The following is a 13,065-nucleotide window of genomic DNA, read 5'->3' on the forward strand; positions in this document are numbered from 1 at the left end:
CAATGCGGGATCTATATTACTCATGCCCAGGAAGAATCACACTTACACTAGTAAGTGGCAGATGTGACGATGAGGGATTAGCAGGACGTTATGATGCATAAGTGTGTGTAATAAAAAATGCGTTCTATGTCTTCACAACTGTGGGTGTCTTTCATCACAGCCAATATTAATTTTATTTTTTACTATGCCACTGATTTTGTTGGAAGAAGAAACTGCCAGGCATACAAGTTGCCTGTAGTGGGTTCTGTAGGGCATATGTAGTATTACATGAACTACCATTGAAAAGAATGTCAGTCTGTGTAATATATAAAGGCCTGAGTCCACCACAGTAGGATTCGATGCTTGTTAGCAGATCCCCATTCTGGATTATAGAAGGGTGGCTCATAAGGGTCACATCCCTAGTAGCGAGTATAGAGAAGGATCTTCCTGATAAGACAATCAATTTAATGCTAAACATAGATGAGGTTTTAAAAAGTTGCCCGGCCACCACCATGTTCTATGTCAGGTGTAGAAGTTGATTTATTGTGCATGGGCATATGATGTATATTAAGATGAACGATAGATCTCATTTTTTGCAGTTAAAAGAAAAAATGAAGGAGCAGTACTGGAATATCCTGTTCTCCGAATGTGGCCGTGGAGTTAGTATGTTTCGTACAAGAAGAACCCGGAATTTAGTAGTCAAAGGGATCCCCGAAACTCTGCGGGGAGAACTCTGGCTCCTCTTCTCAGGTAACGCATAGCCATAGAGCGTTCGTATCTACACGTCTCTAGGTGAGGAACCACAGGGATATAATCAGGAATAATATGGCAGTAGTGATGAGCGAGTTTACTCGTTGCTCGGGTGGTCTCCGAGTGTTTTTTAGTGCTCGGAGATTTTGTTTTCATTGCCGCAGCTGAATGATTTACAGCTATTAGCCTGCATAAGTACATGTGGGGGTTGCCTGGTTGCTGGGGAATCCCTACATGTCCTCAGGCTGGCTAATAGCTATAAATCATGCAGCTGAGGCAACAAAAACTAAATCTCCAAGCAGTTACAAATACTCAGAGACCACCTGAGCGTGCTCAGGAAAACCCGAGCAACGAGTATACTCGCTCATCACTATATGGCAGCAATACACCGGTAATCATTGTATTACTATGGCTCCCTGTACCACACTATTGCCCCTGCCAGCAGCATGCAGGCTGCTATTTTTTTCTGAAAATAACCATATACTGGGTTATAGTTGTATTATGAGAGTCCTCTTTAGCGTTAAACTGCAGAGTTTTTCTTCTCTGTAATGAGTGATACAATGACTCCATGTTGTAACAGTAGCGACACAGGGCATCCTTCTCATTAATATAGTGTCTCTTATCGGGTGCTAGGTGCTGTTAATGACATGGGTGCTAACCCCGGCTACTACACTGAGATTGTGGAGAAGTCTCTAGGTACGTGCAGCTTGGCTACTGATGAGATTGAACGAGACTTGCGCCGGTCGTTGCCGGAGCATCCTGCCTTTCAGAGTGACACCGGCATCTCTGCGTTGAGAAGAGTGTTAACGGCCTATGCTTTCAGGAACCCCAAAATCGGATATTGTCAGGTTAGCCCATTTCTATTACTTTGCTATAAGTAAACATACTGATCTGATAGGGGTAAGCTACGTACAGATCCAAAAAAGTGCAATATAGGAAATGGTAAAAAAGTTTTTTATTTTATTCAAACAATATGAAACATACATACAAAAACATTAAAATCAGGTGCCTCAAACCATAGAACACATAACTATAAGGAGATTAAACTGGAGCAGTCTGCGTTCATGCATAGGCGCATATACAAGGATACACAATTATATCCTATGCCAATCTCTATCAATATATGAATTATCTAATAAAGTGTTTTACTTATGCCAATCACTTGAAAAGGTGCATTGAAAAGATTTACAGCTGCATTGATATCTCTGATATCATAAAACATACCCTGATGCAAAAATGTATTCACAGAAAAGCCTAATCTGCAGTCATAAAGTGCACATGCAGTTATGGGTTCATAATAAAGCCTTAGGCTGTGTGCACACGTTGCAGATTTTTCGTTAAAAAAACGCATACATTATGCATCCCATCATTTAGAATGCATTCTGCAATTTTTGTGCACATGATGCGTTTTTTTTCCGCAAAAAAAACGCATTGCGGTAAAAAACGCAGCATGTTCATTAATTTTGCGGATTTCCCACTATATTATTGCATTGGGAACATCCGTAAAAATCCTCAAAAAACCTCACCAAAAACGCAGTAAAAACGCGAGAAAAAAAGCATGCGGATTTCTTGCAGAAAATGTCCTGTTTTGCTCAGGAAATTTCAGCAAGAAATCCTGAACGTGTGCACATAGCCTTATAGTAGTGCTTGCTAAGACTGCAGTACTGCTAATAATGGAATGTATCTAGTGCCGTGATATAAATAAAATGCCATATTACCAATGTCCGCGCTGACTCCACGCGTAAGATGCCCCGTGACAGGTTTAACTCCCAACCCCCACACGCGTTTTGCTAAATGCCTCTTCCTAGGGGTGCTATAGACTATAGCGCTATAGATGTTTGCACATGTCATGGAGAAAACGTCTCGCTAATACTGATTTATCGTAGCGTTCCAAGCGGCACGTTGTCCACCATTGAGTGTAAGTAACACGTCTCCTGTCTGACCTGCTTGTGCAGAACAGCATGTTTATTAGGCAGCGACGGGACAGAACGGTTTTGTAGCTGCTGAGCCTGGGTACTGAGCTGATTGCTGATTTTTTGTAGCCAGTATCACAATCAGACAGATTAGGTCACTTTTACTACTAAAACTGGTGTTCTAACTAGATCTAGTAACACAATAAAAATGATGCCTATTCTATGACAAATCAAGCTTTGAAGACGTATGCAAATTAGCCTAAAAGTGCATTTGGGGGTGGGGGGGGGGGGTGTCGATACACTTTGAATATATTATTTCCAGGCTAATTTGCGTGTGACCTCAAAGCTTAATTTGTCAACACTGGCACATTGGATTACCACAGAAAATGTATCTTTTTTATTACTAGGACTTATACAGCCATAGCTCCAATTTCAGCAGTAAAATCTCCCATGACAGGTTCCCTTTTTGAGGCATCCTGACAGCTGATACATGCTGCCCAATGATTGCGGTCATATATGTGTTACTCTGAAGCGCTGCGGCGTTTCAGAACAATAAAACCTACTTTACAAGCTGCTAGATGACTGGTCAAAAAGGTGAATCCCTGGCGGCTTCATCCCGCCCGCTGCCATTGACTGACAGGTTTGTCCTTATACATGCATGAAGGAGAGACTTGTCACTCAATAAGAGCGGGTAGGAATAAGACACCGGGGACCCACCTGTTGGACTAGTTTCCCTGGCGGCCTATAAAGTGTGTTTTGTGTTTTTTTTTTTTCTGATACACTGCAGCGTTTTAGAGACATATAGATGGCCGAAATTAGACAGCCAGTATCTGAGACATGGTGCCGTTGGATTGGACAGCATGCATCTGCTGTCATCATTCTGTTACCTGTAGTAATTGACAACTGGGTGTAACCAGTTGGGGGCGTGTCCCTACATAGTCTGATACCATCCAATCAGTGCTGACTGTATCCGACTCTGGAGGGACACATCCATTTAAGAAGCGTTATGGTCGCATGCAGTTGTCAGTTTATTCATGTATTTCTTGGAGGAATAGCGGAGGGACAACGCAGTACAAGGTTCTAAGGAAAGCTGTGCATTGTGTCATGGGAAATGCAAGTATTTAATAAATCTGCAATCCGGACAGATCAATTTACACACATATTTCTTTGTCTGATGACTTGGGAGCTGCTGGGCTCGGAGAAGCGTTCTCTTCCGGCCCCGCACGGGTACGCGCCGCTCCTGATCATCACCATTACAAGAACAACCACGGTAGAGAAGGGCGCTGCTAGAAAACATTACTCCTGTCCTTCTTTGTATTTCTGCAGGCAATGAATATCCTTACTTCAGTTCTGCTCCTTTATGCCAAAGAAGAGGAGGCTTTTTGGCTGCTAGTGGCTGTGTGTGAGAGGATGCTGCCAGATTACTTCAACCGGAGAATTATTGGTAACCTGCATGTGATCGTTAATACCTGACCATACAGTGTGCAGTACAATCTGTATGTGATAGCATGGAGGTTTCACCTTGTATAACCTTACTGTACCCTAGAGGTCTAAATGTGCAAATTGAGGGGTTCTTCATCCTCCCTAGGCCAATGATACTTTGCCACCGATGTTTCGGTTTGCTTACAGGCTGCAGAGGTGTTGTCACATCTATAGCTCTCGTAACCACTGCAGCCAATCACTGGACTTAGCATCTTGTTCCATCTACATCAGCAATGCCGCTAAGTTCATACATTGGCTGCAGAGAGTATGAGGCTTCGCTGACCCAGCGAGGATGTGAAACGGCCCAATTTGTTATTTTAGACCTTTGCAACCCTATGGTACAGTAGAATATTAAAAAGGGCAGCTTAGGGCAAATTGATGCAACTTTGCGTACATTCTGGGGTCTGCTTGTGTGGAGCGTTCTCAGGAGCTGATGTTGGCTGTTATTTACTCGTCATCTGCCTCTAACAGCAGTGCCTTGAGCTAAGCTCCACTCGCTGCTTTTAATCCGTTGCACGCCGCTGTCAATCCCTAACAGTAACATTTAAATGAAGCAGTTACCCATCCGAGACACTGATGGCTTACCATGGCAGCTGAGAGTATATGGTATAAGCGATACAGGGACTAAAAAGTGAAGTTAAACAAAAATGTTGTAAATACTTGAATCCCACATTTTCCCAAATTAAAAATAAAGACCTTAAAAATATCAAAATAAGAATATATTGTATTGCTGTATTCGTAAAAGAGCAATCTATCAAAATATATATAAAATTATTTAAACAATGCAATAAAGGCTGAAAAAAAAAAAAAAAAAACCTCTAGAATTTAGATTTTACAGTCACCATGTCTACCTTACAAAAAAAGCAATAACAAGCAATCAAAATGTCATATGTACCCCACATTAGTATCAATAAAACCATCAGCTAAGGACACAAAAAGCTCTCACACCGCTCCATCAACATTTTTGAAGTCTGGTATCTACGTAATCTCACTGACCTGCAGAACCATGTTTCCAGGGCCTGTTTACAATCTGTAAAAGCAAAACCCCACCAAAAAATGTCGGAATTGCGTTTTTGTTTTTCATTCTTTCACTCCATTTGGACTTTTTTCTCATTTTGCAGTAAATTATTTGGTCAAATGGATGGTGTCATTCACAGCTACAACTCATCCCACAAAAAAACAAGCACTCGGAGGGTTTTGTTGGCGGAAATGTAAAAATATTATGGTTCTTGGAAGAAGGGGAGGAAAAAGTGCAAGCGTAAAAACGAACATTGCGTCTTTTTAGTTAGAGACTATTTCATCTAGTAACAGGTGTCACTTCTGTGTTTCAGGTGCCTTGGTGGATCAAGCGGTATTCGAAGAGCTCATTAAGGAGTATTTGCCCCAGTTGACTGACCACATGACAGACATGACATTTTTCTCCTCGGTGTCCCTGTCATGGTTCCTCACCCTTTTCATCAGTGTCCTCCCTATTGAAAGTGCCGTCAATGTGGTGGACTGTTTCTTCTACGACGGGATCAAAGCCATCCTCCAGCTGGGACTGACCGTGCTGCAACTTAATATTGATAAGCTGCTGGGCTGCAAAGATGATGCTGAAGCCGTGACTATCCTCAATCGGTAGGAGAGCATAGACTACAGGGATCGGCCTCTTTATAATTGCTGAAAATGCATGCACCGTCAATGTCAATACTTTGTGTGGTATCTCTCTTAAAGGGATTGACAATTAATAGCTAATGCTAAGAAATGGGATTAAAGGGAACATGTCATCTACAAAAAAAAAAATGTTTTTTACCTGCAGGTATAGTGGTAATCTGCAGGTAAATACCATTTAAAGGGAAGCTGACAGTAGGTTTTTGCTATGTAATCTGAGGACAGCATGAGGTAAGGGTTAACCCCTTCCCGACCTGTGACACAGCGTATGCGTCATGAAAGTCGGTGCCAATCCGACCTGTGACGCATATGCTGTGTCACAGAATGATCGCGTCCCTGCAGATCGTGTGAAAGGGTTAACTCCAATTTCACCCGACCTGCAGGGACAGGGGGAGTGGTACTTCAGCCCAGGGGGGGTGTCTTCACCCCCCCGTGGCTACGATCGCTCTGATTGGCTGTTGAAAGTGCAACAGCCAATCAGAGCAATTTGTAATATTTCACCTAAAAAACTGGTGAAATATTGCAATCCAGCCATGGCTGCAATATCATCGGCCATGGCTGGAAAAACTGGTCTGCCCCCCCACCGCCCCTGATCTACTCCCCAGTCCTCTGTTCGGTGGTCCGGTCCCCTCCGTCCTCCTGTCCGCTCCCCCGTCCTCCTGTCTGCTCCCCCCGTTCTGCGATCCACTCCCCCCGTCCTCCGATCCACCCCCCGTGCCCCGATCTCCCCCCCTTCATACTTACCGAGCTTCCCGGTGTCCATCCGACTTCTCCCTGGGCGCCGCCATCTTCCAAAATGGCGGGCGCATGCGCAGTGCGCCCGCCGAATCTGCCGGCCGGCAGATTCATTCGATGTACATTTTGAGCACTGTGATAAAACCTATCACAGTGATCAAAATAAAAAAAATAGTAAATGAACCCCCCCCCTTTATCACCCCCATAGGTAGGGACAACAATAAAATAAAGAAAATATTTTTTTTTTATTTTTTCCCCCACTAAAGTTAGAACTAGGGTTAGGGTTAGGGTTAGAACTAGGGTTAGGGTTAGAACTAGGGTTAGGGTTAGAACTAGGGTTAGGGTTAGAACTAGGGATAGGGTTAGGTTTAGAACTAGGGTTAGGGTTAGAACTAGGGTTAGGGTTAGAACTAGGGTTAGGGTATGTGCACACGTATTCTGGTCCTCTGTGGATTTTTCCGCAGCAGATTTGTTAAATCCGCAGTGCAAAACCGCTGCGGATTTATCGCGGATTCACCGTGGTTTTTCTGCGGATTTCACTGCGGTTTTACAACTGCGGTTTTCTATTGGAGCAGGTGTAAATCCGCAGAAAGAAGTGACATGCTCCAGAATGTAAACCGCTGCGTTTCCGCGCATTTTTTCCCGCAGCATGGGCACAGCGTTTTTTGTTTCCCATAGGTTTACATTGAACTATAAACTCGCGGGAAACTGCTGCCCACCCACAGCTGCGGAAACACTGCAGATCCTTAGAATTAGGCTATGTGCACACGGTGCGGATTTGGCTGCGTATCCGCAGTGAATTGGCCGCTGTGGATTCGTAGCAGTGTTCCATCAGGTTTACAGTTCCATGTAAACCTATGGAAAACCAAATCCGCTGTGCCCATGGTGCGGAAAATACAGCGCGGGAACGCTGAGTTGTATTTTCCGCAGCATGTCAATTCTTTTTGCGGATTGCGCAGCGTTTTACACCTGTTCCTCAATAGGAATCCGCAGGTGAAATCCGCACAAAAAACACTGGAAATCCGCAGTAAATCCGCAGGTAAAATGCATTGCCTTTTACCTGCGGATTTTTCAAAAATGGTGCGGAAAAATCTCACACGAATCCGCAACGTGGGCACATAGCCTTAGGGTTAGGGTTGGAATTAGAGTTAGGGTTGGAATTAGGGCTAGGGTTGGAAATAGGGTTAAGATTAGGCTTGTGGTTAGGGTTATGGTTATGGGTGTGTTGGGGTTAGGGTTGTGGTTAGGGGTGTGTTGGGGTTAGGGTTGTGGTTAGGGTTATGGCTAGAGTTGGGATTAGGGTTAGGGCTGTGTTGGGGTTAGTGTTGAGTTAGAATTGAGGGGTTTCCCCTGTTTAGGCACATCAGGGGTCTCCAAACGCAACATGGCGCATCCATTGATTCCAGCCAATCTTGCGCTCAAAAAGTCAAATGGTGCTCCCTCCTTTCCGAGCCCCGACGTGCGCCCAAACAGTGGTTTACCCCCACATATGGGGTACCAGTATACTCGGGACAAACTGGGCAACAATTATTAGGGTCCAATTTCTCCTGTTACCCTTGTGAAAATAAAAAAATTGCTTGCTAAAACATCATATTGGAGGAAAGAAAAATTATTTTATATTTTCACGGCTCTGCGTTCTAAACTTCTGTGAAGCACTTGGGGGTTCAAAGTGCTCACCACATATCTAGATAAGTTCCTTTGGGGGTCTAGTTTCCAAAATAGGGTCACTTGTGGGGGGTTTCTACTGTTTAGGTACATCAGGGGCTCTGCAAACATAACATGATGCCCGCAGACCATTCCATCAAAGTCTGCATTCCAAAACGTCACTACTTCCCTTCCGAGCCCCGACGTGTGCCAAAACAGTGGTTTCCCCCCACATATGGGGTATCAGCGTACTCAGGACAAACTGGACAACAACTTTTGGGGTCCAATTTCTCCTTTTAACCTTGTGAAAATGAAAAATTGCTTGCTAAAACATCATTTTTGAGGAAAGAAAAATGATTTTTTATTTTCACAGCTCTGCGTTGTAAACTTCTGTGAAGCACTTGGGGGTTCAAAGTGCTCACCACATATCTAGATAAGTTCCTTTGGGGGTCTAGTTTCCAAAATAGGGTCACTTGTGGGGGGTTTCTACTGTTTAGGCACCTCAGGGACTCTGAAAATGCAACATGACGCCTGCAGACCATTCCATCAAAGTCTGTATTCCAAAACGTCACTACTTCCCTTCCGAACCCCGACGTTTGCCAAAACAGTGGTTCCCCCCACATATGGGGTATCAGCGTACTCAGGACAAACTGGACAACAACTTTTGGGGTCCAATTTCTCCTGTTACTCTTGTGAAAATAAAAAATTGCGGGCTAAAAAACAATTTTTGAGTAAAGAAAAACGATGTTTTATTTTCACGGCTCTGCGTTATAAACTTATGTGAAGCACTTGGGGGTTTAAAGTGGTCACCGCACATCAAGATTAGTTCCATGGGAGATCTAGTTTCCAAAATGGGGTCACATGTGGGGGAGCTCCAATGTTTAGGCACACAGGGGCTCTCCAAACGCGACATGGTGTCCGCTAAAGATTGGAGCTAATTTTTCATTCAAAAAGTCAAATGGCGCTCCTTCCCTTCCGAGCCCTGCCGCATGCCCAAACAGTGGTTTACCCCCACATCTGAGGTATCAGTGTACTCAGGAGAAATTGCCCAATAAATTTTAGGATCCATTTTATCCTGTTGCCCATGTGGAAATGAACAAATTGAGGCTAAAAGAATTTTTTTGTGAAAAAAAAGTACTTTTTGATTTTTTTATGGATCAATTTGTGAAGCACCTGGGGGTTCAACTTGCTCACTATGCTTCTAGATAAGTTCCTTGGGGGGTCTAGTTTCCAAAATGGGGTCACTTGTGGGGGAGCTCCAATGTTTAGGCACACAGGGGCTCTCCAAACGTGACATGGTGTCCGCTAACGATTGGAGCTAATTTTTCATTCAAAAAGTCAAATGGAGCTCCTTCCCTTCCGAGCCCTGCCGTGTGCCCAAACAGTGGTTTGTAACCACATATGAGGTATCGGTGTACTCAGGAGAAATTGCCCAACACATTTTAGGATCCATTTCATCCTGTTGCCCATGTGGAAATGAACAAATTGAGGCTAAAAGAATTTTTTTGTGAAAAAAAAGTACTTTTTCATTTTTACGGATCAATTTGTGAAGCACTTGGGGGTTCAAAGTGCTCACTATGCATCTAGATAAGTTCCTTGGGGGGTCTAGTTTCCAAAATGGGGTCACTTGTGGGGGAGCTCAAATATTTAGGCACACAGGAGCTCTCCAAACGCAACATGGTGTCCGCTAAAGATTGGAGCCAATTTTTCATTGAAAAAGTCAAATGGCGCTCCTTCCCTTCTGAGCCCTGCCGTGCGCCCAAACAGTGATTCCCCCCACATATGGGGTATCGGCGTACTCAGGACAAATTGTACAATAACTTTTGGGGTCCAGTTTCTCTTTTTACCCTTGGGAAAATAAAAAAATTGTTGCTAAAAGATCATTTTTGTAACTAAAAAGTTAAATGTTCATTTTTTCCTTCCATGTTGCTTCTGCTGCTGTGAAGCACCTGAAGGGTTAATAAACTTCTTGAATGTGGTTTTGAGTACCTAGAGGGGTGCAGTTTTTAGAATGGTGTCACTTTTGGGTATTTTCAGCCATATAGACCCCTCAAACTGACTTCAAATGTGAGGTGGTCCCTAAAAAAAATGGTTTTGTAAATTTTGTTTTAAAAATGAGAAATCGCTGATCAAATTTTAACCCTTATAACTTCCTAGCAAAAAAAAAATTTGTTTCCAAAATTGTGCTGATGTAAAGTAGACATGTGGGTAATGTTATTTATTAACTGTTTTGTGTCACATAACTCTCTCGTTTAACAGAATAAAAATTCAAAATTTGAAAATTGTGAAATTTTCAAAATTTTCGCCAAATTTCCATTTTTTTCACAAATAAACGCAAAAATTATCGACCTAAATTTACCACTAACATGAAGCCCTATATGTCACGAAAAAACAATCTCAAAACCGCTTGGATCCGTTGAAGCGTTCCTGAGTTATTACCTCATAAAGGGACACTGGTCAGAATTGCAAAAAACGGCAAGGTCATTAAGGCCAAAATAGGCTGGGTCATGAAGGGGTTAAAACACTGTGTCACTTATTAGGCTCTCTGCTCATTTACTTAAGGTACCTTCACACTGACCAACTTAACAACGATAACGATAGCGATCCGTGACGTTGCAGCGTCCTGGATAGCGATATCGTTGTGTTTGACACGCAGCAGCGATCAGGATCCTGCTGTGACATCGTTGGTCGGAGCTAGAAGGCCAGCACCTTATTTCGTCGCTGGATCTCCCGCAGACATCGCTGAGTCGGCGTGTGTGACGCCGATTCAGCGATGTCTTCACTGGTAACCAGGGTAAACATCGGGTTACTAAGTGCAGGGCCGCGCTTAGTAACCCGATATTTACCCTGGTTACCAGTGTAAATGTAAAAAAAAAAAAAAAACACTACATACTTACATTCCAGTGTCTGTCGCGTCCCCCGGCGTTCTGCTTCCCTGCACTGTGTCAGCGCCGGCTGGCCGTAAAGCAGGGCACAGCGGGACGTCACCGCTCTGCTTTACGGCCGGCGCTTACAGTGCAGGGTAGCAGAACGCCGGAGGACGCGACAGACACCGGAATGTAAGTATGTAGTGTTTGGTTTTTTTTACATTTACAATGGTAACCAGGGTAAACATCGGGTTACTAAGCGCGGCCCTGCGCTTAGTAACCCGATGTTTACCCTGGTTACCCGGGGATTTCGGCATCGTTGGTCGCTGGAGAGCTGTCTGCGTGACAGCTCTCCAGCGACGCTGCAGCGATTGGCATCGTTGTCTAGATCGCTGCAGCATCGCTAAATGTGAAGGTACCTTTAGAGTGAAGGTTTTATCACTAGGACATTATCATTGCCCAGACTAGCTGCATCCTGCCAAGTGGTCTGACTTCGCCCCCTCCTCTGACCAGCAGCTCACGGTCATACACCATGCACATAGAGAGCCTGGTGATGGTGGGGCAGCCTTCTGAGCTCTGGTACTACTGCGAACTTTCATTTTTTCAGAACTGCTGTACTCAGTAAACTAAGTGACACATCACTGAAATCAGAGTCTCTGCCCCTACTTCATGCTACTGTCAGATAAGGCAACAAAAACCTGGTGACAGATTCCCTTCAGATCACGATGGTCTGGTTTAGTAGAAGCACAGCTATAGGTAGGAGATTACATTTTATTCTCCCTGTACACATGCTGCAGAGCGGGCTATCATTCAAGGTGTAAGGGGAGTGATCACAGCACTCTGCACTCACTGTGTAGTGACAGTGGCTGTAACCTCTCCCAGCACCACCCTGGTGACTGCAAGCGGCTGCAGGGAGGATAAAACTTTATTTTCTCCCCGTACCTGCACTTGCAGTAATGCCAGCCAAACATGGTTTAAACTCGATTAACCTGCAGAGCTCCAAGGATCGATTTAAAGATTCAAAAGTTCAACTTGCTAATGTGTCTGGCTTTGAAGCTTAGTGCTAGTCTATTACCAAAGCCACAAGGTAGGGTTTATCCACATGTAAGCCTATGTTAGAGGTATATGTCAGGAGGGTCTCCCTACAAATAGCAATAACGGAAGTCTACAACATATCCTACTGTATAGACATACAGTGGCATAGCCCAAAGACTACTCTTTGTTATACACTGAAGAAGATGGTACGCTGTCACATACTAACTAGCCCAGCGCTGGGCCTATGGAAACATTGGAGGTATACATCAAGAATATTTCTGAACTATACCTTTTTACTTGAAGAAAAATTAGATGTGAGTAGAGCCTTGGTGGAATCTCTCAATACCTAGGTAAATAGACCACATTGCATCATTAACCAAACACTGGGCCCAGTGCAGTTGCTAAAAATGACGTGACATATTCCCTTTAAGGGGCAATAATCTATTTAGGAGGGGCTATCAATCCTATTTCATCATTGGAATCAATTTAGGGACCATAGCTATAGGGGGGATCATCTGCTTCCATTCTGATATATCCCATATATAAATACATATACTTATTTCATTATTGGCTCCTCTGCATGTTGTGGTTCTTTACATTATAAATTGAATGTTAACAATAAGCATATTAGATTACTACACACTCTTATTAGTCAGCTAACATTACTAATCCTTGGAAGTGCTATACAACTTTTTCAAAGCGGCATTGATGAGACTTGATTAGATACGGATTTTCTGGATTATCAGACAGTTATAACAAATAACATAAAACTCGTGAGGATAGAAAGCCTTTAAAGGGCTTGCTTCTTTAAAAAAAAAATGTTTCCCTTACATTCGGCTTGATGTACAAGAAAACAAACTGGAGATTTAATTACCCTCCCTGGTTCCTGTGCTGTATCTCCATTGTGCCCCAGCTCGGCAGCTCCTGCCATCTACTTCTTTAGGGGAATTAACCGCAGCACTGCTGACGTGACGTTACCGCTGCAGCCAAACAACGCAGACCGATGCAGT

At 43.6% G+C, this 13,065-nt stretch overlaps 1 protein-coding gene across 1 annotated transcript in view; it reads left to right on the forward strand.

The window, feature by feature from the left end:
* TBC1D8B (TBC1 domain family member 8B) overlaps positions 1-13,065 on the forward strand; it is a 73,380-nt gene that overhangs the window by 41,483 nt on the left and 18,832 nt on the right. Inside the window, exons 9-12 of the mRNA XM_077285212.1 lie at positions 579-729; positions 1,363-1,577; positions 3,969-4,086; positions 5,456-5,741. Of these exons, the coding sequence (XP_077141327.1) occupies positions 579-729; positions 1,363-1,577; positions 3,969-4,086; positions 5,456-5,741 (770 nt within the window). The remainder of the gene's footprint in view (positions 1-578; positions 730-1,362; positions 1,578-3,968; positions 4,087-5,455; positions 5,742-13,065) is intronic.

The sequence above is a fragment of the Ranitomeya variabilis genome, chromosome 2 (genome assembly GCF_051348905.1).
Source record: "Ranitomeya variabilis isolate aRanVar5 chromosome 2, aRanVar5.hap1, whole genome shotgun sequence".
Classification (NCBI taxonomy): Eukaryota; Metazoa; Chordata; class Amphibia; order Anura; family Dendrobatidae; genus Ranitomeya; species Ranitomeya variabilis.